This window comes from Amaranthus tricolor, chromosome 6 (assembly GCF_026212465.1).
Source record: "Amaranthus tricolor cultivar Red isolate AtriRed21 chromosome 6, ASM2621246v1, whole genome shotgun sequence".
NCBI classification, from domain to species: Eukaryota; Viridiplantae; Streptophyta; class Magnoliopsida; order Caryophyllales; family Amaranthaceae; genus Amaranthus; species Amaranthus tricolor.
In genome coordinates this window covers 29,109,590-29,133,387 of record NC_080052.1, presented here as the reverse complement: position 1 = coordinate 29,133,387, position 23,798 = coordinate 29,109,590, and the positions used below count along the sequence as shown (strand labels likewise).

General features: G+C 33.8%; 4 protein-coding genes and 1 non-coding gene across 6 annotated transcripts; 3 read left to right on the top strand and 2 right to left on the bottom strand.

The window, feature by feature from the left end:
- Positions 1-2,463: 2,463 nt before the first annotated feature.
- On the bottom strand, positions 2,464-8,620 carry LOC130814644 (ankyrin repeat-containing protein ITN1-like). 2 transcript variants are annotated; one of them, XM_057680775.1, is made up of 6 exons: positions 8,161-8,541; positions 6,447-6,782; positions 6,297-6,341; positions 5,556-5,702; positions 4,074-4,501; positions 2,464-3,498 (listed from the first exon to the last, which is right to left on the bottom strand). In XM_057680775.1, the coding sequence occupies exons 1-6, from the start codon at positions 8,285-8,287 to the stop codon at positions 3,136-3,138; spliced, it is 1,446 nt and encodes a 481-aa protein (XP_057536758.1). In that variant the 5' UTR covers positions 8,288-8,541; the 3' UTR covers positions 2,464-3,135. The 2 variants fall into 2 exon arrangements, with proteins under 2 accessions (XP_057536758.1, XP_057536757.1); XM_057680774.1 differs by having other exon boundaries at positions 6,297-6,782; positions 8,161-8,620.
- A 709-nt stretch (positions 8,621-9,329) lies between these two features.
- Positions 9,330-11,284, bottom strand: LOC130814646 (uncharacterized). Its single transcript, XM_057680776.1, has 4 exons — positions 11,191-11,284; positions 10,982-11,099; positions 9,819-9,910; positions 9,330-9,660 (listed from the first exon to the last, which is right to left on the bottom strand). The coding sequence occupies exons 1-4, from the start codon at positions 11,204-11,206 to the stop codon at positions 9,596-9,598; spliced, it is 291 nt and encodes a 96-aa protein (XP_057536759.1). The 5' UTR covers positions 11,207-11,284; the 3' UTR covers positions 9,330-9,595.
- Positions 11,285-15,150: 3,866 nt separating this feature from the next.
- On the top strand, positions 15,151-15,230 carry TRNAL-UAG (transfer RNA leucine (anticodon UAG)). Its single transcript has one exon. It is a non-coding gene; the product is annotated as a tRNA-Leu (tRNA).
- Positions 15,231-15,277: 47 nt separating this feature from the next.
- On the top strand, positions 15,278-18,264 carry LOC130814642 (pentatricopeptide repeat-containing protein At4g21170). The gene is made up of 2 exons (XM_057680772.1): positions 15,278-17,057; positions 17,183-18,264. Exon 1 carries the CDS (start codon positions 15,299-15,301, stop codon positions 17,042-17,044), a length of 1,746 nt encoding a protein of 581 aa, XP_057536755.1. The 5' UTR covers positions 15,278-15,298; the 3' UTR covers positions 17,045-17,057; positions 17,183-18,264.
- Positions 18,265-18,504: 240 nt separating this feature from the next.
- LOC130814643 (probable dolichyl-diphosphooligosaccharide--protein glycosyltransferase subunit 3B) lies at positions 18,505-23,582 on the top strand. Its single transcript, XM_057680773.1, has one exon. The coding sequence runs from the start codon at positions 18,642-18,644 to the stop codon at positions 19,662-19,664; it is 1,023 nt and encodes a 340-aa protein (XP_057536756.1). The 5' UTR covers positions 18,505-18,641; the 3' UTR covers positions 19,665-23,582.
- Positions 23,583-23,798: the final 216 nt, after the last annotated feature.

Below are 23,798 nucleotides of genomic sequence, written 5' to 3'. Positions count from 1 at the left end.
CATCAGAGGCTGGGACAGCCGGTTTTGGTCCCTCCCTCCAGCCAGTTTTGGTCCTTTGCACCACCACCACAACCTTCATACACCTCTTCACCATTTTTTTTTTGGTAGTTTTAAACCTTGGAAGCCATCTACTCTTCTTCCATTTGATTCTTCTTGTTTCAATTAAAAGTTTTTATAAAGTTTATGTCTGTGATGTTGATTTTTGTGTTGTATTCATTGGATCTTTTTATAGGTAAGAGTTTGATTGATGAATTGAACATATTTATGATTTAGGGTTTGAAGTGTGATTAGAAATTATGGGTTGTGTTGATTGTGTATTAGTTTCTTTGAATTTTACTATGAGTAACAATTAAAGGTGTTATCATTGAAATTAGTAAAAGTGTGGGCTTTCATGTACATTATGATGGTGTATTAGTTTATTAAATCTTGCTATGGGTAATGGTTAAAAGTATTATCTTTGAGCATGAAATGACTAGGGTTTGAATTTAGAAATGAAATTACTAATGATGTGTGTTTTATGCTATATTTTGGTGATAATTGATTAAATAACCTTTAAAGTTGTTTTAAGACTTAGTCGATTGGTTATTGTTGTGATAATAAGTAATGGTGATGATTTTAGTTGACTATGGAAGTGATCTTTGGTTGTTAAATTGGGAATAATAGTTAATAATTGTTGTGGTTTGATTGTTGCGAATTACAACTACTCTTATTAGGTTGTTATTGAAGTCATGATGCATAATGTTAGTAAGCCAAGAGCATAATGTCAACTTATCGTCGATGGTTGCTAAAGTTACTTGTCGTGTTTTGATTATAATTCTTTCTAGCTTTGGAGAATGTAACAAATGATATCGCGATTCGATAACTCTAAAATTTGCCTTATTGTTGTATAAGTGTTATATTAAAATTGTAAGGCTTAGTTGTGATTAGTTATTTATGGGTAACAAGAACCGATATACTCAAAATTAGTTGATAAAAAGGAACAATTCACATATGCTTTTACTTTTAAATTGGTGAAAAGACTTATGTTGTGTTGAGTTATTGATTTTGACTAGTATTGAATGAATTGTGTACGTGCTAGAGTAGTCAAAAAACTCATGTTGAATAGGTGATAGTGGTTACTTTGGTATTTAGTTGGTATGACAAAGTAGTTAAGGGGATTTATTAGTTTTATTCCTAACTTGTATATGTTTCCAATTCATAAGAGGAAAATAGAACCTTAGTTGGGTGAATTTTGTAACTTTTGGTCGTGTAGTGACGCTTACAGGTACGTACACGCAGTAACTAACCCTTATATGCAATTTGCTTTAAGATATTATTGTTTATTGTGATAATATGCATTGTATGGAAACTATGAGGTATTAGTGAATACACTTTATACGAAGAGCTATCGACTATGAAATCCTTGCGCTTAGAATAGTTATAGAGAATGAGAGTGTTAGTAGAAGGCGGGGACCACCCCCTTATTTATTTAAGAATTGGATTATGCCTTACTTGGAGTTAGAATGACTCCTTTATAGGTGAATTTCATATTTTGTTGAATACCTCAGTGGGTTTTGGCGTGCTGCTATCCCAGGGCGCTCATTAATAGTCGAAAGTGGGAGTTATTCCCATCTGATAAAGTATTAGATTATGATTAGCTGGCATGACTCAACTGGATTATGTCCGGTTGATTTAGTAGTCCCCTAGGTGAGATCCGACGGGATCACCGTAAGAGGGGAGAGTGATGAGGGCGAAGCATAACCTGTGTCATACCGTTATCTTTCGATTTTGTAGCTCTTGTTATCTTTTGTAAACTTTGGTTGTATATGTTTTGTAATGGGGCCTTGTGTCCTCCCTTGTATATTTGTATTTCCGCTGCGTAGTTTATAACTCCGTATGGTTTGAGGAGTTAAGTCATTTTAAAACACAAGCGTCGACACTGGAACTACGATCCATACTTGGCATGTTGATTTGAGACGTCGGCGACGTATCATTCCACCGTGGTGTGAGATTTTAAAGGCAATGATGCCTTAGATTAATTTAATGTTTTTATTGTGCTAATTGCTCTACCACATGTTCGACTTTTAGAAGAGATGCTGCCGAAATTCCCACTCACCTTTTTAAAGTTAATATTTAACATTTATCCAAATTCTTTTCCGTTTCTTTTATGTAACACCCGAATTTTCTCCCATCCTTTACGGTTTTTGGTTTCGTACAAGGGGTCGAAAATTCTGGAGTGTTACATCAACTTTCATTTACGAACTTAACGTTTGAAGTATAATTGTTGTTTGTAATTTGTAGATAGAAAATGTCTAAAGATTGAAAAATAATATCAAAAAATGATTTAAGCTAATTTGGAACAATGATTGAGAGCATTTGATAGCGTTGATAAATTAAATGGTGAATTAAACATTTGAGAGAATAAAAATAGTTTAGGGCAAATTATAAAAATAAGAACACTTAATAAGGGTAGAAACGTCAAAATAGTGAATTAAACGGAAATTTAAATGAATTTAACGGAAAATGCTACGACAGTTAGATAAGACATAAATTAGATGCTACCATGTGGAAAAATCTTACAAAAGTGCTACCACCGGCGTTTCATAAAAGTTCGATGCTACCAAGTGGAATTTCCGTAAAATAAAAATAGAAACACAAATTCAAAAGTCACAAGCCATCACTTTGTTGTCCTAACTGCCAAGAGTTAAATGAAGGTGGACCGGATGCTTCAGGGTTTACAATGAATGAAGCTGCTCTATGCCAAGAGAAAGAGTTCCTTGTATACTTCCATACTTTAGAAGCTTCTGGAATCAAAATCGTAAACGGAATATCAATCCTCCGGGAAGTACTCGAATCAACGTTCCGCCCATGAGAAGAAATCGTGCTAGGTTGAGGTGAAAGTTTAAACAATTTTGGTTTATAAGGTTGGAAAATAGACTGAGAATGATAAGTTGCATAATAAATATCAACCAAGAGGGGAAATTGTTGGCAAGCAAAGAGCATAACAGGTAAAGATGCAATAAAAGCAACAGGAATTGGAGCCCATTTTGCACCCTTACCCTGTTGAAATGTTATGAAAAATGTAGCAGTAAAGGCTAAAATCATGGTTGTTATTGAAATAAGAAGCAAGATTACTCCCCTCATAAGCTTTAAAGGTTAAGACATAAGAAAATCTCGCTCAGAATAGCGTGAAGTTAAGATTGACAGGAACATTAAGATTGAAGCGGTTGAGGAGAACAATGATATTGCATTTGCCATGGCGAAAACCATAAATGATGGTTTGTTTACTAAGACGGGACTTCCATTGTCGTTGAGACCTCCTGGAAGTTGAAAAGCTGCGGAGAAAACGACTGTAGCGATTAGAGTTGCTACTAGAGCGCATGATTCGGATGTCTTTTTCATCCATTGTTCCCCTTTTACTCTTAGTCCTTCGTGTTCCTCTGTGAATAAAGCTTGAGGGGTTTTATTGTCTTTGTTTTGAGCTTCAGCGTACTCTGGCCTCACTATCTTTTTGACCGTCTATACAAATTCCCAAACAACGACAATGGATTAACATTTTATAACAATAATGTATTTCAATCAAGAAAAAATATATACTGATTGAATTTCTGATATGGAGCAAGTGCAAGATGAGTTTTTGAATTTTTACAAAGGTTCACTTGGTTCCATGTTTGTCCTTTCTCGATGCTATAAATTTATAGTTCTTTTGTTATGGGTTATAACGGAATATAATAAAATGGGTTATCAAATTATGTACATTTCGTATTTATATGCAACTATATGAAGTTGCAGATGATGTTTACTATCAAGTATTAATCAGAAACAACCTATTAGTTGGAGCAAATCTTTTGGGATTACATCTTTGGCATTGTTGGTGTAGGCTAATTATGCCCTGCAAAGGCGAATCAAGGATCCTAGTATAGGGTGGGTGGATTGATCTATACACATGTGTTGAACAAACTCGACTATCATTCTTCTGATTTATGTTACACAATTCAATATTAACATGGATTTCAATCAAATAACCCAAGGGATTGCTTAGGCGGGTCTGAGCCTAGATGAATCAAAATGAGGAATTAAAAAAGGACACTAACCTCGAACCAGAGTAACTCGCGTTGCATCTGTAAAGCAGCTCCTGATATAGAATTAAGTCGACTAGGAGAGGCCAACTTGCTGGCCAAATGGAGCATGTTATTTCCACGACCATCTTTGTAAGTAGCTATTAAATCCTTGATCGCTCCTATTTCATATATTAGCTTAAAGATTTCTTCATGACGATGAATTACAGCAATGTGAAAAATGCTGTATCGATTTTCATCTACTTTCCAAAGTATATCAGGGTAAGATTTGATGAGCACCATCAGAAATTCAACTTTTCCTAATTGTGCTGCAACAAATAATAATCTCCATGGGAAACAAATCAGTTTTGAAATTTCCTGGTGCTTCAATTTTATGATTTCGCCCCATAGTGTTTCTGTTAGTTCCAACGCTACTTGATGCTCCACGTGATTTATGCTACAACCTGCACGGGAATTTACTCGTTAGCCAATCTAAAAATATGTTGTGATCAGGGGCGAAACTTAGGCTGGGTAGGGTTTCCCCCACCCCCATATTTTCGGCAAATTTTTTTTAATAAACAACTGTCAATTTATATATAGTTTTTTTTATAATATTAGTCCAATAAATAAAAGCAACATAATTAAAGTAAGAGGATAACTGAAACAATAAAAATGAATCTTATAAGTAATATAATGGGCTTTATCATATTTTAACAACTGAAAAAATGAAAAAAAAAAAAAGAAAGCGATTGGGAGAAATCGACAAAATTAAAAAATAAGCTTACTATCTACAATTGAAGGATATAAGTTTGTTTTATATTTTTAATTAATTAAATTTTCTTATTTATTAGTTTGAATAACTGAATACTTGAATCAATAAAAAGTCATACAATAAAATAATCTATTATGAAGATAGTAAAGACAAGACTTCATAACAAAATGGACAATGATTTTCTTGTTAATAATTTAGTAATATATATTTAGAGACAAATAGCAAAGACATACAGTGTCAATGAGATTATAAATAATTTTAAAGTGCTAAAAGATCGTCGAGCTTTATTTTGATTCAAAATGTACATTATAATTTTTGGTTGTATTGATTGGCTATATTTTAATCGAATTCAATTTTTTGTTAACCCCGCCCCTCCAAACATTTTGTTCAAGTTTCGCCACTGGTTGTGATATATAAATGAAAAGGCTTACATCTAGTTAGTGGTGAAGCTAGAGTGGTGTAACATAATTTGCTAGCTAATTGTTTTTTGGATTCAAGATTCACTTAAATTTGCCCAAGAATAGCCCAAAACCGAACATAAACCGCTTTTTTCGATTTGTGATTCGTGAGGAGCTTAGCGAATCATGTGACACTGAGCCAGACTTCTAGGTTGAGGGGAGGGGGAGAAAAATCCTACCATAGTTGTTGAAGGGGACATAATCCATTTATAATCGATAAGGAAAATTCAAAAGTTGAGGGAAGGCATGCATTGATGCATATTTAGATGTAAGATTCAATGAACAAACCTTGCATTTTAAACCTTTGCCACATGCTTAGCTCATATCTATCGTTTTTCGGAGGCTTTCGGGCCAATGCATGCAATGCCGTCTCCTTCTTTCTACCCCGAAAAACAGCCAAATTTTTATTGCACCGTAGAATATGCAATGCTACTTCTGCAGAGCATGAAAATTGTTTGTTAACTAGTTATTGAACCTGTACGATGCATACTTTACAATATAGATTAATAAATGATCTTGTAGGAATTCTTGATTAATTCATATTAGATTGATTTAATAAAAATCCCTCATGTTCCTAAAAACAAGACCCCAAAACTACTCTTAACAATGATCCATTGATATATGGCTTACTTTTGAGTCTTGAGAGTTGAGACATGCTCCTTTGTCCTTTCAAATTTGTTACATTATGGTTTTCAATGTAAGTTATTTTCCTATGATAGCTTATTCGAAAAGATAGAGTACTTATATAATTCACCTACGAGTAAACTCAACTAATAGTAATGGCAAAGAAATATATAACAACGACATAGGACTTCATTCATCGCATTTAGCATCGGTCCTTGTAGGCGTGTAGCTTAATCAAAACACAAACAACATCGCACTATCTTAATGTCAGTAAGTGGCTTCCATCTAGACAGGGTTATTTCCCACCTTGTAAGAGCAACAAAGAGGTTATTTCCGATTGGCCTCCACATAATTTGAAACGTACGTGATTTAATAAATCGAAAAAAGAAGGCTTGAAATACTTACCAAATAAATCAGTATCAATCGCACCGGTGAGTAGCTCAATGCCATCTTCAACCGTCAATAAATTATAGTCAGTGACAGACATAAGGTACCATACCATATCCTGATGACCCAATAAAACAGCCATAAGAAGGGGGATCATTCCTTGACTACCTCTAATATTTGGCAATGTTCTGCATTTATCCACCATTACTCTTGCTATCTCGACAACCCCAGAAACTGCAGCAAAGCAAAGTGCAGTATTTCCAACTCTGTTTACCAAAGTCAGAGATTCATCATCCATAACATTAACCACTTCTTTAACTAAATTAATATGTTTAGCTGCTGCTGCTATGTGAAGAACTGTTTCCCCTCCTTTTGTAATCCTTGTGCTAATCCATCCATTATCTTCTCTGTAAATTGCATTCACAGTTTCCCAGTCACCCATCAATGCGGCTTGGTACAGTTTTATTGTTTCATTTGATTGTTTAAATTCATCTCCAAGAACATCTATAAAATTTAATGAATTAATGCTCCATTAGATTATGATTAACAAGGCATATTCTAAGAGGCAGCCATAAGTATGAAAAACAGTGAAAAGGATCTTAAAATACAGGAATATAATCCCTTCCACCATATATAATCTTGAAGAGAATACAATGGAGAGAATTCTAAGATCTAGGAGAGGTTATGTGTTAATTCTAAGGGTTTAAAAAGCATACATAAGGCTTAACATATAAGCCATTAAACAACAAGAGAAAAAAAAGCAGGCTGTAGCAAAGCAATAGATAGCAATAGAGGATATATGCTCGTTTGAACACACCATTACTCATTCGAGCAGCAGGAAGACAGAAGCTACTGTCTCAAGTTTGAAGGGGCGCTCGCTCGAGCATTTCATGGCTGGGCAGCTAATGATGCATTGGCCATTGTGCATGTTGATGATTGGTGACTCGAATCGAGTATTGATGGTTGTTGCAGATGAATTTAAGAAGGACGAGTGAAGATATGGGTCAGAGGCTAGGCGACGACTCGTCACTTCTAGAGTAGAGAAAGTGACGAGTCGTGGCTTCCTCTCTGAAGTCGCATTTTTGGTTTAGAAACTTTGTCACGAGTCTTGGTTTTTGGAGACGACTCGTCGCTTTTTGCAACGAGTCGTTGCTCACTAGAGACGACTTGTCGCTTTTGATGGTTACGCATTTTGTCTTATTTTCACGTGGGTTTTTGACGGTTATTTGAGTTTCTTGGAGTCCAAGTACCTTTAGTTAGGTTTTAGTATATATATCTCCTTCTATTAGTGCTAGGGTTTGATGATTCACAAATTGAGAGAGATCACAAGAGAGAAAAGAACGAAAAGGAATGGAAGGGAGGGAAGGGAAAAGAAGGGAAGGGAACCGAAGGAAAGTAACACTTATTTGTTTAGAAGGAAAGGAAAAGAAAATGAAAGAAGATAAAGCTTTTCCTTCAAATCTTTTAACTTTGGAAAGATTAATAGCTTAACAAAAATCCTCTATCCAATACCCTCCAAATCCCTTCCCTTCCCTTTTTTTATCCAAAGGATCTCTCATTCCTTCAAATTCATGCCTTTTCTTTCCCTCCAAATCCTTCCATCCAAACACATCCTGAGACTATCTTTATTGGACCGACTCAATATACACTTTTAATCTTAAATTGATCATTTATAATCTTTATAATCTAAGTGACCAAAACCTTAAATTGATCACTAATCTTTTTATGATAGTCTTATATTCCAAATTAAACTGAAGATTCAATGATTAAAAGTGAAAGGTCAAGAGAAAGATCTTACTTAGACTTGGCATAAACATAATAAAATTTAACTATATACTAATAATATAATAATTATACCAACTGTAAGACAGTAAAAACTTGCCAAGCTCTTCTTCTGAAGTCTGAGAATCGTGCAATGGTGATTTTGGGTCGTCTGGAGGTGGATACAGAAAACGATCACTGTTCAAGCTCAACTCCCGATGATGAAGAGCTATGTTTTCTGCTGACATATTTCTGTACTGTTTGTTTTCAATTTCTGAGGTTGTGTTTTTCTAGCTGATAAATCTCTTACATCTTCTTGTTTTCTGGTAACAATATTAAATAACAAACACAAATTAGTTTATGAATTAGTAGTTGACTGAAGGAGTTTTACTTGGAACTGTTTTCTGGGTTGATGTATGACTTTTAGACTACTAATAAATGAGTTGAATAATTGATGATTGCAGAGAATTTCAATTGCTTAAGTTATTCTCTTGTGTGGTCTTTAACAAATAGATTTTCAACAACATGCTTTAGCTTTGAGAGATTGTTATCTAGAGTGTGACTAAGGTATAGGAAAACTTGTGGGGTCAAACAAGTAGAATTATGACAAAAAAAAAAAAGAAAAAAAAGTGTTACAAATTTTATTGGACTTTAAATTCAGTAACACTATCATTAGATAACTTTTCTAAGGAAAAAAAGAGAAGGTATGAAATATCATTGTTGGAAGAATTTATTTTGTCTAAAAAATGAACGAGCTTCTCTTTTCAATTCTTTTTCTTCCATTTTCTTATAGTGTAAATATTATATTACAAGATAAAAAAGACAAAGAAAATATAATGCAAAGAAAACATATACGCGTTGACTGGTCGATTGAAAAAAAAAGTTTGAAATCACATCATAAAATTCATTAAACAGTATCACCGACGCAGAAGCCCACCAATGAGTGCATGATGCTTTGTGAACTCATATATTGATACTCTTGTGCAACTACAAAACAAACTCAACTAAAACTTTTATCACGAAATAAATAAGTTTGCATTACAAAGTTGCTATATTAGTTTATTAAACATTATTTTAACAAGCCATTCATGTTTGTTTACAATTTACAAGAATAAAACCAACTATTTTTTAAAATCTTATTAGGACAAATAAAATTCAAAAACTGCTTGGAGAAAATCTCGCTCATCATTGTCTTTGATGAATTCAGCATTACATCAACAGGCACTAATCGATTAACAAACATATAGAAGTATTCAACATCATTTATATGCAAATACCAGATATCCTTTTGTACTACAATTGATTAAACTGAGAAGTGAATATGTCAGTGAGATCTCTTGAGTCATATTATTCCAATTTCAAAAACTAATATTTTCAGATCTGGAATGTTATCCTCAACCAACGTTCACATAACACAAACCTAGTTAATAGTACATATACACATACAGTTTTCTCCATCAAAGCTCAAATTAACAGAGATGACAGAACAAAGATCCGAATCAGGAAATATATGGTCTGGGATTGAAACTATCGTTCCAGGATAAATCCAATTAGCATTATACATTACTTTGCTTGTAAAACTTGGTATCCAGCACCTGTTTTCCGCACATTGCACATACACCTGGAAACGAACAGCACTTATAAATAAGAACAATTCCTTGCAACAATAAAACATAGTCGTCACCAGAAAAAGATTGTCAAACAATTTTAAAAAACCCAAATGAGTGAGGCTTTTTTGAAGAGGGTATAGAAGTGCACATTAATACAGAGCAAACACACCTTTGCTATATGCACAAGTATGACAATATTTGGCATCCTGGTGCACTTGCTGCTTGCAGATGGTGCATTTCGTGTTTCCATAAGGAGTCCATCTGCAAAAATAGAAAATATATTTTAAATTTTAACGCAGAATGCATAGTAGGGGAGAAAAAGAATGTAATCAATACATCACAAGCCTATTGCAAGCGAAAGTGATTGGTTGTGATATCTATATTAGAAAATAAGGCAAATTAAATCAACAGCATCACCATTACTGCAAGCTTCCAAATGCAATGTAGAGACTGAATTTCATCTAGTATCCAGGGGAAGATGATGTGCAGGCACAGAAGACTGTTATAACGCTGGCCATATGAAGCATAGCCAAGGGAATTTGACATTATTAAGACACTTTTCATGGAAGTATTAGCCCCCACTTGAAACTAGTAATATCAAACCTCTGAGAAAATTTTCCTCCAGAACATCTACTCATACTTTAATACTTCTAAAATCTCAAAGCTCCAGCTTCAAAATATGACATTTCTGACAGCACCTTTGCATACTAAATTTGAAAAATAATTCTTAAGGAAACTAAAATTACCATGATTTAGCTGTAGTTGAGTATACAAAAATATCATCACACTTATAACTCAAGTTATGACATTGTTCCCCAGCTATTACTGTATAAAATATTAAAATTGGACATAATTTACCTTAGATCCATTTCCAACGATTTATGATGGCTCTAACTAAACTATTTCTTTTATGCTCTAATAATGAAGTAGTAGCAACTCAAGCCGCAAGCATCTTGCACAAAGAATCACAAATCTCTGAGTAATGGCCAAGAAGTTACTCAATATCCCATGTAATAAATAAATCAACCATCAACTTTTGGTGGCTATTACAAGCATAAACTAAAGGTCAAATGATATAACAGAGGGAGGAAAAGCTACTCTTACAAAATTCCAAGCCCTAAATTATTAACTTTTAACAAAATAATCTCAAAAACCTCAACTAATCAATCAAAAACATTCATTCAATAAAATGTGAAGTTCCTAAATTTAAAATCAAACAAATATCACCATTGCAGCATCTACTATTTGATTCTACAATAATTCCAAGCATGAATTACTTTAATTTACAAATAGTGTAAATAGAAAAAACAAAAAAAAAAAAAAAAAAGAAACCTGTTTTTCTTGGAAAGAAGTTTGTTTTCATTGATCTTACGACCACCGCTTTCAGTGGTGTTACTAGCACCTGCTTTCCATTTATCTGGAACAATCACCTTCGCTAATTTCTTCTCACCTACAAAATTTATCAAACAAAAAATGAGATTTGATTCACAATAAATAACTTGCAGTTGAGCAAAACGAATGTAGAATAGAGAAGAGCTTACACTTGTCGCACACCATTGAGAGCTTGGTAGGATTAAATTATGACGTTTGTGCTTTTGCTATGGGTCTTTATTTGTTTTTTTTACTGAATTGAACGACACAACGGAACCCTAGAAATTATAGAAAATTAAAAAATTATAAGAGTATTATTAAATTTCGTCATTTTTTTTATTTTGTCCTCACTCTTTATATGTTAAACTTTTAAGATTGCCTTTCGTTACTTTTCAAATCTTCATTCTCTAACATCTCTCTAAAAACTCTCTCCAAATACTCATTGAACTAAAACAAGCTAAAACTAAAAATCGAATTACAATGGCCTACGAAAATGAGCATCAATAGATTGCGAAATCAATATGATTGTGTTAAAATTTGATACATGTTCACTCTTTTGGCTATAACTTTAAATAGAAAAATCATATAATCAATGTTTGCGGCTTAGAACCTAAACTTCAAGATCTTTCCAATGATATATTTTATACTCAATTTCGATAACCGAGCGAGAAATGATGATCGTTTAAAGTTTGTTTGCACTAAAATTTGATATATGTTCAATCTTTTGGGCATAACTTTTTATAGAAATATTGTATTGATACAAGGTTTACGTCATTAAAAACTAGACTTTAGGAGCTTTCCAACGATATACTATATGCCCGATTCCAACAACTAAGCGAGAAATGACGACCATTTAAAGTTTACAAGGATTTTTAACATCTAATCACACTTGACCGGACCGCGGTATGATCGCGTAAAACGCGTGACCGGCCCGCGGTATGGTCGCGTAAAACGCGACTCCACCGTGGTCCGATTGTGAGTTTTACGCGACAATACCACGTTCCGGTCGCACGCGACTAAATGTTTAAAAATCACTGCAAACTTTAAACGGTCGTCATTTCTCGTTCGATTGTCAGAATTGGGCATATAATATGTCGTTCAAAAACTCTTGAAGTGTAGTTTATAATAATAAAAACCTTGCATTAATAATTTTTTTCTATAAACATTTATACCTAAAAGATTGAACATATATCAAATTTTAACACAAGCAAATTTTAAACAATCATCATTTTCGTTTAATTATCGGAATTGGGCATGTAATATATCATTGGAAAGATCTTGAAGTCTAGACTCTAATGCTACAAATATTGCACTAATGTGATTTCCCTATCAAAAGTTTCAGCCAAAAGAGTGATTATGTATCAAATTTCAACACAAAACATGTGATTAGGTTTATTTTCCGATTTGAAAAAATTATTTTCTTTTTTAAAATTAATAATTTTTATTTTAATTTAATTATTATTAATAAATTTAGTTTAGTAATAATATGGTCGCGTAAAACACACGACTCTACCGCGGTCCGGTCGCGCGCGACTAAATGTTAGAAATCACTGCAAACTTTAAACAATCGTCATTTCTCGCTCAATTGTCAGAATTGGAAAGCTCTTGAAGTCTACTTTCTAATGCTACAAACCTTGAATTAATACGATTTTTCTATTAAAATTTATGCCCAAGAGATTGAACATGTATCAAATTTTAACACAAGCAAATATTAAACGATCATCATTTTTCGCTCGATTATCGAGATTGGGCATGTAATATATCATTGGAAAGATCTTGAAGTCTAGATTCTAATGCTGTAAATATTGAAGTAATATGATTTTCCTATCAAAAGTTTTGACCAAAAGAGTGATTATGTATCAAATTTCAACACAAAACGTGTGATTAGGTTTATTTTTCGATTTTAAAAAATTATTTTCTTTTTTAAAATTATTTTATTTTAATTTAATTATTATTAATAAATTTAGTTTTGTAATAACAATGGTTGATTTTATAATTAAATTAGATTTAAGGGCACTTTAGTAATTTTATTAAAAAGGGTGGCGATATAATAAAAAGGGTTGCGAAGTTTAAGAATTGGGTAAAATTATTCGATAGCAGAAGTAATTGAAACTTGATCAATTTGAGTTAGGGTTAGGACTTAGGGCTGGGAGTTAGGGATTTAGAGCAACCTTTAAATTTTCAACTAGTCTCTTGAGAGACTGTCTCTTTGAGAAACGTATCTCAAGTCCAACCCATTAAAGATTAATGTTTACCTACCGTATTCTTAATGCCTACTTATATTATCCTTAATACTTACTTACCGTATCCTTAATGCCTATTTTAAATATCTTAAATGTCTACTTATATTATTCTTGATCCCTACTTACAATATTTTAAAAAATATATAATGAGTCAGCCCAATTAGAGATGGTCTTTCAAAAAGACCGTCTCTCACAAGAATTTGTGTTAAATTTTATGCTTCTTCTCGCTCATTTCATGCTCAAAGTATTTTTTATAAAATAATATTTTTAGAATAATTTACTGATTATAGTTTTAAAGTTTACAATTTTGGAAATTACCGTGTCAATATTTACCTTTTGTGAATTACAGCCACCAAAGTATAAAGGAAAATGGCGAATATTTATAAGCTTTAGCAACTAACTTAAGCTTTTTATAATCAATTTTCAAACTATACTAATCAAAGTTGTTAAAATCGGAATTGTATTAGAATCGTTTAGAGAAGTAGAACCGAATCGTAGGATCGTAAGATTCTACAATAAACCTAAATTTACTATTTAGTCATAATTATTCATCTCAAAAGTTTAAGTTTATGAATTAAAGATTTAATCCATTCATTTTTAAGAATGAAATGGAAAAACAATTAATAATTATTTTTAAAAGTTAGGATGTATAAATTTTATTGCAATTAAAATTGTAAAATTCTACCGACTTACAATTTTACCTACGATTCAAATCTAACCATGATACTAATGTAATATTCAGTTTTAACAACTGATTCAACTAAAAAAATTGTAAGCTTTTATCAAATCGCTTGTGCATTTCTTTGGTATATTGTATTTAATTGTTTAACTTCATCATGCATGACAAGTGGGAAGTAGTAAACAACTTATAATAATTAAGATTTTGTGTTACTTCTTGAAAAAAAAAAACAAAAGAAAGTGATAGGTGAAATGAAAGATATTAGGAGTTCATTAACAGTTAAAAAAAAAAAGAAAAACAATGAAAAAAATAGAGTACAATAAAAAAGCAACAAAATGATTTAATTGTGTCTTGGACATCTCTCCCTCAAATGTATTTCATTAATGATTGAATAATACTATAATGAAATAAAACTCATAAGGCTTGAACAAACACTTCACGCTTAAAGTTTTCACCTTTAATGAAAATACTCACACTAATACATGAAGACACTCAAGCTTCTCTAACCCTATTTTCTTCCTATGTATTAACCTCACTATGTTTAAAGCTTATTAAGGCCCTTTATATAGCCCGATAAAACAGTTGAATAATCCTAGACATAGTACAATACGTGCCCACCAAGAAAAACATCAAACGAAGAAACGCGTACAGTAGGCCCCTGATAAACATGCTCGTTCAAGCATAGTGCAGCAGAATGTTACTATTTGTTGTTGCACGTTGCCTTGTTTAAGGCACTTAACGCCTTGTTCAAAGGGCCTGTTATAACTCCCTCTTTGCTTCTATCAATCCCTTAATCAAGATACCAAACATCAAATTCTCGTGCCTCATTGGTATGGTATCCATTATTCTCATCCAATATACAAGATATGAAGTGAGTAATGAGATAAACAAATCATCTTCTTCATTTTAAAATTATAACTTTTTGATTAAACTTTTAATTTGCTTGCTATCACTAACATGAGCAAATATTTTATTGACATTTTTGATTAAGTAATGCATTGCTTGATGTTGCTAACATTGAGCTAAGCTAAACGAGAGACTTTGAACAAAAAGCCGTCTATTTTGCCAATTAGTTTTAAGAGAATTAAGTTTTCTTATTCAAAAATTTGTTTATTTGTGGGTCTTCATTAATTTCAATATATGGGCCTTGATCATTAGCAATTTTTTTTGATAACAAAAAAGTTTGAGTAGAATAAGCACCAACTGATGACGGTTTGGCCGAGTGGTCTAAGGCGCCAGATTTAGGCTCTGGTCCGAAAGGGCGTGGGTTCAAATCCCACAGCCGTCAATTTTATTTATTTTTTTTAAAAAATTTTTCTTATAATTCGCCATTAACCAACTCAACTTTTCACGAAAATGCCTTCCACTCAAACCCGACATTGCTACCATTTCATCAAAAAATTCACCTCAAATTCATCATCTTCGTCAACAATTTCTTTATCTTGGAGAGTTCGAGCTCAACAAAACCAACTCATTTCACAAATCTCAAATATTCTTCTTCAAAGACACAATTGGGCACCCCTTCTTAAAACCCTTAATCTTTCTCATACACTAACTCCATCAATTTTCCTTCAAATCCTCTACAAAACCCAGGAAAGCCCGCAAATTTCCCTCAATTTTTTCAACTGGGGAAAAACTAATCTTATTGGGTTTCAAGCAGATCTCAAAATTAACTGTAAAATCTTCCAAATTTTAATTGGGTCGGGTCAAATAACCCATTTAAGTAAACCCTTTTTGGAATCATTTATTGGGGTGGATTCACCAACCCATATTGTTTCTTCCATGTGCCAAGCTTGTAAAGGTACAGACTTGCACTCTATTGCTTTTTCCTCAATAATAGAATGCTATGCTCAAAAAGGTTTTTATTTAGATGGTTTACAAGTGTATAAGAAAATTATATCATATGGTTATTTGCCTAAAATTAGATGCTTGAATGTTGTTCTTGATGTTTTAGACCATGCTGGTGAGTTCAGATTGGCTTATTGTTTGTATGGTTCAATGATTCGAAATGGGATTCTTTTAGATATGAATACTTGGACTGTTATTGCTAGAATCTTTTGTAAAAATGGGAAATTTGAGAACATTGTCAAGTTATTGGATTTAGGTGTATGTAATTTGGTGATTTTTGACTTAGTTATTGATGGTTATAGTAGAAATAGACATTTTGAGGCTGCAATTGATCAAGTTAATGAGATGTGCAAAAGAAATGTCCAACCGGGTTTTTCGACTTATGGCTCCATTCTTGATGCAGCCTGTAATTTAGGGAACACAAAGGTCATAGAAATAGTTACATGTGCAATGAGAGAGTCAAGGTTGCTTCCTGAAAACTTGTTTTTGGAGTATAATGATGTTATCAGGAAGTTTTGTGATATGGGAAAGTCGTATGCAGCCGAGTTTTTGTTTAGTAGAGCACAAGTTGAAGGAGTTGAATTGGGAGTTTCAACGTTCGAGGCTATGTTGAGAGCATTTTGTAGAGGAGGAAGAGTAAATGAAGCAATTGGGATGTATAAGATCATTACAAAGGAGAAGGCTATGATGAAGAAGATTTGTTATGAAGAATTGGCGGAATGTCTTTGTAATGGTACTCCATCGGAGAATGTGAATCAATTATTGATTCGTTTGATCATGAAAGGGTTTTGTCCTTCTGTTTCGGGAATTTCCAAGTTTATGATGAAGCTAGGTGGGAAAGATGAATGGAGCGTAGCCGAAGCTTTATTGAATGTAATGTTGCAAGAAGATATATTACCCGATTCTGGTTGTTGTCATTTATTGGTAAAGCATTACTGCTCTATAAGTCAGGTTGATTCGGCACTTTTGTTGCACAATAAGGTCGAAAAATCAGATACACGATGGGATGTCACAACTTATAACGTACTCCTTCGACAACTCCTTACTGAAAAGAGAATTGATGATGCACTCTGCATATTCAAGTGCATGAGGAGGAATAATGTAGTGAATAGGGCGAGCTTTTTAGTCATGATTAGTGGATTGGCTCAAGTTAAGGAAATGCGAAAAGCTATGCAAGTTCATGATGATATGCTGAAAATGGGACTCAAGCCAAGTTCAAAAACCTACAAAAGCCTGATATCTGTTTTTAAATGATGCCTTGAACTAGGTAGTTTAGTTGCTACATTGGTTAAGCGTTGACTATCATGCCTAATATTCATTGATTCATTCTTCTGTAAGCTCTTCCAGGAGAGTTCTTGCTGATTGAGATCTTTATGAAATTTTGAGTTTCAGGTTTACGAGTATTTCTTTTCGACCTTGCTCGACCATTTGTTTAGTGAATTTCATTTTCTGATCGAGGTTATCAATGAAGGTCTTTGTGTTGCGTGAAACAGTAAAAGTATTTAGTGGTAACACTAGAATGTTCTATGAGGAGGATATACCGGATATGATGATGATGATGTAAAGTGTAGAATGGTGGATGAGAAAGTAATACTCGTGTCTCACTCTTTTAAGTAAATGTGTTTGATAACACATATGAGGTTGAGCCGAGGGTCCAACTAGCCCAACTACGTATATCCTTTGATAAGGGTATGGTTTGCTGTATTCCAACCTTCTCCATACCCTGATTATAGCTTCTATGAGAGGGCTATATGGGTATGATGGTGATGGTGATGGTGATGGTGATGGTGATGATGATGATGATGATGATGATGATGATGTTGAGGTTGAGGCAATTAGGATACTGCTTTCATACTAGAACAGAGACTGAAAATGAAGAACTACTTCTATTTGCATTCTGCATACCAGTGCAGTAATCTGTATTGTGCTTATTGTACTATGAGTAGTTGTATACTGCTGATTACAACTGGTAATGGAAAATTTTGATCTGAAACTCTTATTTGGATGAAAGCAGTCTTATTGTAGCCAAATCTTTCTTTGTTATAACCAATGACCATCAATCATAGTAAAAAAGATGGTTTTGGTCATGTTTGAACGTTCATGAAACGGATATTGCAGATGATTTTGCAGTCTGCTCGACCTATATTTCAGTATAAGCTTTATCAGTGCAAATGTACACCCAACATTTAGAGGCCTTTTATGACATGCTTATTTCCATAAACTTTATTAGTGTTAATTTCTAGCTTTGTTTAGTTCACCATTGATGAATTACCAATTATGTACGTGTTTGATAAATGATTTTTTTACCCGACATTTTGATTTATTGACTTTTGGCTATCAACTTGTTGGTTGGTTAAAAAGCCAAAAAAATGTTTGGTAAATGGTTTGTAGTGAGCTAATAAACTAAAATGAAAAGACTAATCTGGTCAGCTTTTTCTTTTTTTTATTAGCGTTGGCCACTTTTTTATAATAAATATACAATATTCAACAATCACTATCTAATTGTACTAAATATTTTCCCAAGTAGTCAACCGATAGTAAAAATTACTATTGTCTCTAAAACTTGTAGTACTATTCCCGTCTCTATGACAAAGTCCCTCGTTCTCTCTGTATTTTAACACTCGTCATTCTTATTATATTTTGACTTGTTTTACTATTATAAATTAGTTTTTAATAAGATTTTGGGTAGAATTTAAAGGTTTAAACCCAAACAATGGCTTTAGTCAACCCACATCCACGACTTCGACCGTGTTGCATACTCCACCTTCCGCGAAACCCATCTATTTTTTTCCAAACCTCCATCTACTAGACTACTAACCCCATCCAGATCTCCAATTGAAGCTCCTCAACAATGGCTTTTCCATCTCACCTCACCACCATTTTCCTCCTCCTTCTCACAATCACCTTCACATTCCCATCCTTCATAATCTCCTCCCCAACCTCAGACCTAATCTCCGAACTCCAACACCTCCAATCTCAATCCTCAACCGGCGTAATCCGTCTCACGGACCATCTCCTTGGCCGCATCAATTCCCTCCCTCGTCCTCGCCCTTTCTCCTTTATCATCTTCTTTGACGCTGTTCAACTCCACGACAAATCTGAACTCCAACTCCCTACCCTCAAATCTGAATATAACATTCTAGCTACCTCGTTTTACCGTAACAATGAAAACTCCCAAAAACTCTTCTTTTTCGATATCGAATTCAAGGATTCTCAACGATCTTTCTCCCTTTTTGGGGTCAATTCTCTTCCCCACATTCGTCTCGTTAAACCCCATGTTGACAATTTGAAAAACTCGGATCATATGGATCAAAGTGATTTCTCTCGACTCGCGGATTCAATGGCGGAATTTGTCGAGTCAAGGACTAAACTCACTATTGGTCCATTGCAAAGACCACCCATGTTTTCTGGTAAGCAAATTGTCTTCTTTTTGATAGTTTTGATGATATGGGCACCGTTTGCTTTCAAGAAGATTATTGCTGGTCAGACATTGTTACATGATTATAAGTTCTGGTTGTTTGGTGCAATTTTTGTTTACTTCTTTAGTGTTTCTGGGACTATGCATAATATCATAAGGAAAATGCCAATGTTTATAAATGATAGGAATGATCCTTCTCAATTGGTGTTTTTTTACCAAGGTTCTGGGATGCAATTGGGTGCTGAGGGTTTTGCTGTTGGGTTTTTGTATACTATTGTTGGTTTACTTCTTGGGTTCCTTACTCATGGACTTGTTAAGATTAAGAATCTCACTTTTCAGAGGATTGTTATGGCTTTGGCTTTGATCATTTCGTTTTGGGCTGTTAAGAAGGTTGTTTATCTTGATAATTGGAAGACTGGCTATGGAATTCATGGTTACTGGCCTTCAAGCTGGTGATTAGATATGAGGGGTTGCAGTTTTTAATGTTGAGTTTGGGTGTATGAATTAGAAAATATTGGATGCAAGAACTATTTGGCTAGATTGTAACCGTGATGTTGTTGTTATTGCCCATAGAATGAAAAGTTTGAGTTTTAGTTTCCTCAGTTTTGTGCTCTATTGATGATTATGAGAGGTATGTTTTCTTGTTGTTAGTTTTGTTTTCAGCTTATTTCCTTTATGTGTTATAGATGTAATGTTGAATATGGTTTCGGGTTATAATGAACAATAGTAAAATAACTCATTAAATTAGGTGTACTCATTCATGTGAAGTAGCACATGAAGTTTGCTACAAAAGGTCTATCGGAATCAATTTCTTTGCTAGTGTTATTAACAAGGGTAAGATTGCGTGGGAGTTTAATGTTGTTGTAGATGCTTGTGATTTTTGTATGTCATCATGTTGAAAGAAATGGATATCCTTGATGAGGTTGGGTTTATGGAAGGGAGCATGTAATATTTTGGTACTCTAAAATTATATAGAGTAGCTGTCCATGATGTGTTGCATATCAAATTTTAACAAGAACACAACCTATCTAGTACACAGGTTTTTCATTTAGTGATGGATTTATGAGAAATTGCGAATGAGTAGTATATATATTTCGTTAGTGTATGATTAGTATATCTATGGCTAATTGTAGTTGACAGAGTGCTGAAGAAATGATATGCAGTGAATTCATATGGTATTTATAAGATTGTATTAATACTTGTCAAACTATGAATAATGTGCTAATATAGGGATGATTATAGATGTGTAATCAGCAAAATAGCTGCTGATATCTGGGAACTGTATCGTTTCATTTACATTTTGATTATGATCCCTTGAATTTGAGGAGGTGTAGAATAGGGAAATTGATGAATTTGATTGTCAATGGGAAAATATCTTTGTGGGGACGGAAACTTGTAAAGGACTTGTAATTAGTACATTTGATCAGACTATTGCACTTGATGGGCTTGTTTGCCAACTGGCTCGGGCATGATGAACCGAACACTTTCAGTGCCATTATCTGTAATGACAAGTGAAAGTAGCTAATCCTTGCTAAAATACCTATACAAAGTGAGTAATCAATTTGAATAGGTTTCTTGAGATCTCTTAAACAACATTCTCGACTTCGCTCTGCATAGTTCTCAGAGTAAGATAGCGAAATATTTGTCTGCTTTCTTTGTTCTGTAGCTCTTGCCATGTTGTAGAATCGAAGCACATTTTGTCTTTGTGGCATTTCAAAAGAGGATTTGGAGTGTCTAAGTCTACCCCTCTAGTTTCGAAATTCTTTTTATTGGGTTAGGTTATGTAAGTTGATGGACTGAAGCTTTGGGATGTTTTCTCATAAGAGATTTAAAGTATCACCTTTGTTGCACAAACACTTGTAAAATTGCTCATATTTACTCACTTCATTAACACATTGTCTAAGATACTCTAAGGAAACACGACACTTATTCTAATTTATCAGTCTATCTCAAGGTGTTTGTTACTCTCTTCTTTTTCCGGTTGTATAGATTGATTATAAGATTGAATATCAACCAAACCAGAAGTTAGCCTTCCTTATTAAACATTAGCATTCTTAAAATGAAGACTTCAATATTAGTCTGTCTGGCTGAATCTTTATCTTTTAAGCCCATTGAGCATACCAAGTGACTGCCACCCATTGAGGTTTCCATGCCTACCCTAGTGAACATTTGAATGTTAAGAGGGCAAATGATATCTGTTTGTTGCCATGAAATTATACGTAAGGGTTTCAAGGACCTAAGGATCAACATGGCATTGTCATGGCTTGGTAAAGTTCGAGATGACTCAAAATGGCTTGGGAGTTGCCTTAGAAAACATAGTGTGGCCGTTGGCCTAGAATACTCTAGATTGTGTCTAGAGTCATTTTAAATCATGTATATACTTCTTATGTAGTCTAGATTAATTTAGAGAACTCTTATGGTCTTGCACCAAAACGAGTTGTATGTGAAAAAGAAGTGTTTATTTGCCCAGGAAGAAGTGTCGTTCCTGGGTCTTCGTATCAAGGATGGCCACATGATGATGGAACATGATCAAAGGAAGCCCATTGATGATCGGTAAGCACTAAAAAATGTGTCGATGATGCGATATTTTCTTGGCATTGCCAATCACTATCAGAGATTTATTTTTGGATGTTTTGCAAAAGCGACGCCACTTATGGACTTAAACAAGAAGGTGTCGTAGCGTTGGGATTGGACCTGCCATCAAGAGTTTGACGTGCTTTAGAAGGTCATCACGAAGGAACTTTGTTCTTGCCTAATTACTTACCTTAAAACCTTTAAGGTTTATGTCGATGCATCCAACTTTAGTCTCAATGGGATTCTGATGCAAGACGGTCATTCGGTTGCATTTGAGTTTCACAAGCTTTGTTACATTGTCCATGACAAAGAGATGATCGCAATTATTCATTGCTTACAAATCTAGAGGCGCTATATGCTAGAGAGCAAGTTTGGCATCTAGATGGATGATGCGGCTAGAGTTACTTTCGAAACTAGAAGAATCTAAGCCATAAGCAACCTGGTTGGCATATTTCTTAGTCGAGTTTGACTATGTGATGGTGTATAAGCCATGACAAAACAAAATAGTCATTGATGCCTTATGTCGAAAATTAACGCTTGCAACATCTAGCTTTGTCACCAACAACTAGCTTGTTTTATCAAGGAGGGCCTTCCTTGGAAGATTATAAATGATTGTGATTCAAGGATCACACAAATTTTGGACGGAGCTATTCAAGATGCTTGGGTCTAGACTCTAAATTACATTTCTCGACTAGTTTACTTCCCAAATTGATGAACATATAGAGGGTGAATCGGGCCAAGATCATGGACATGACTCAATTCTTTTATTGCGTACAACATTTTGAGGCTACTCTCAACAATTCAAGGTTTTTCGTATGGTGCACAAGGGTCTGGTAAGCAAGTATGAGAGGTCATTTAGGGTCCTAGACAAGGTGGACAAGGTGTCCTACAAGCTGTAATTGCCCGGCAAACTTAAATTCCACTAGGTGTGTTATATATGTCAAAACCCTTACATGTAGACGAGGATGATCCAAATAGGGGCGAGTCACAACAACCACCCACAACGGTGGTGGCATCTTTTGATAGGGATATCAGAGAGATTTTTAGCCAACCAAACCATTCGAAAGAGGGATGTCTACAAAAAGTACTTAAAAAAAAGAGTACTTTGTATCAATTGCCTTGCACACCAACGATCAAAGAACCAATTTGTTAACTATTACTCTTTTTCAATTTAAGTGTGTCACCAAAACTTAGTACGCCATTTTTTAGCGTCTAAATTAAGAAGCTTCTAGAAACTAAGTATCATCATGTAATAGCATGACTAAAAATCATTAAATATCAAGCTACACTCTTTCAAGTTAGGTAAAGGTAAATACTAAATAGTGGTAGTTATTAATGAGAAATGGACGGATAAAGTTGGTTGAAGCAGGAATAAAACAAAAACACGAATGAGCATTACAGAATGCAAAAATAAATAAATAAATAAATAAATAAAATAAATACATAAAAGAGATGCCTTGTTCCCTCAACATATAGTCGCTTTTTTCTTTTTTCAGAGTTCCACCATTGCGTAGAACCACAGCAAACAATTTTAGATAGCCTTTCAAGATTAAATCCCATTTAAAAGAATTGAATTAATTAAACCGTATGGAATATAATTCAATTTAATTAATTATATATTAAATTCATCAATGAAATGGAATAAATGGAAAGAGTAGTGAAAATGTTTAGAGTTAAAGTGATTTTTGAAATTGACCAAAGCTAAACTAAATTGCCCAAATAGATAATGAGTTGGGTTCAACCAAGCCAATCAAAAGTTAAGAGAGTTAAATTCCAAAATATTGCATTAAATATATAAGAAAAAGTGTCAAAAAGCACCCGATAATTTTTTTTTTTCAAAGAGTACCTAATAAAAAAAATTTTGTCAAAAAATACCTAATAAAACTTTTTCTTTTCCAAAAAGTACCATTTAACATTTTCCTTCAGTTGACCTTTAAATATATTGGTTGAATGGTCAATATCGAAAATTCTTCTTCCTCATGTTTAATTTTTCTCCAATTCAATTTTTTCACTATT

Excerpts from the sequence above, each read along its gene's own strand:
- LOC130814644 (XM_057680774.1), bottom strand. The coding sequence starts at position 8,287 with ATGTCAGCAGAAAACATAGCTCTTCATCATCGGGAGTTGAGCTTGAAC. Across the intron at positions 6,783-8,160 it reads GACTTCAGAAGAAGAGCTTG|ATGTTCTTGGAGATGAATTT; the intron begins GCAAGTTTTTAC and ends TAAATTTTATAG. Across the intron at positions 3,499-4,073 it reads GCGAGTTACTCTGGTTCGAG|ACGGTCAAAAAGATAGTGAG; the intron begins GTTAGTGTCCTT and ends GAATTTGTATAG.
- LOC130814646 (XM_057680776.1), bottom strand. Across the intron at positions 9,911-10,981 it reads CTTCTTTCCAAGAAAAACAG|ATGGACTCCTTATGGAAACA; the intron begins GTTTCTTTTTTT and ends CTATTTTTGCAG. Across the intron at positions 9,661-9,818 it reads TACTTGTGCATATAGCAAAG|GTGTATGTGCAATGTGCGGA; the intron begins GTGTGTTTGCTC and ends GTTCGTTTCCAG.
- LOC130814642 (XM_057680772.1), top strand. The coding sequence starts at position 15,299 with ATGCCTTCCACTCAAACCCGACATTGCTACCATTTCATCAAAAAATTC.
- LOC130814643 (XM_057680773.1), top strand. The coding sequence starts at position 18,642 with ATGGCTTTTCCATCTCACCTCACCACCATTTTCCTCCTCCTTCTCACA.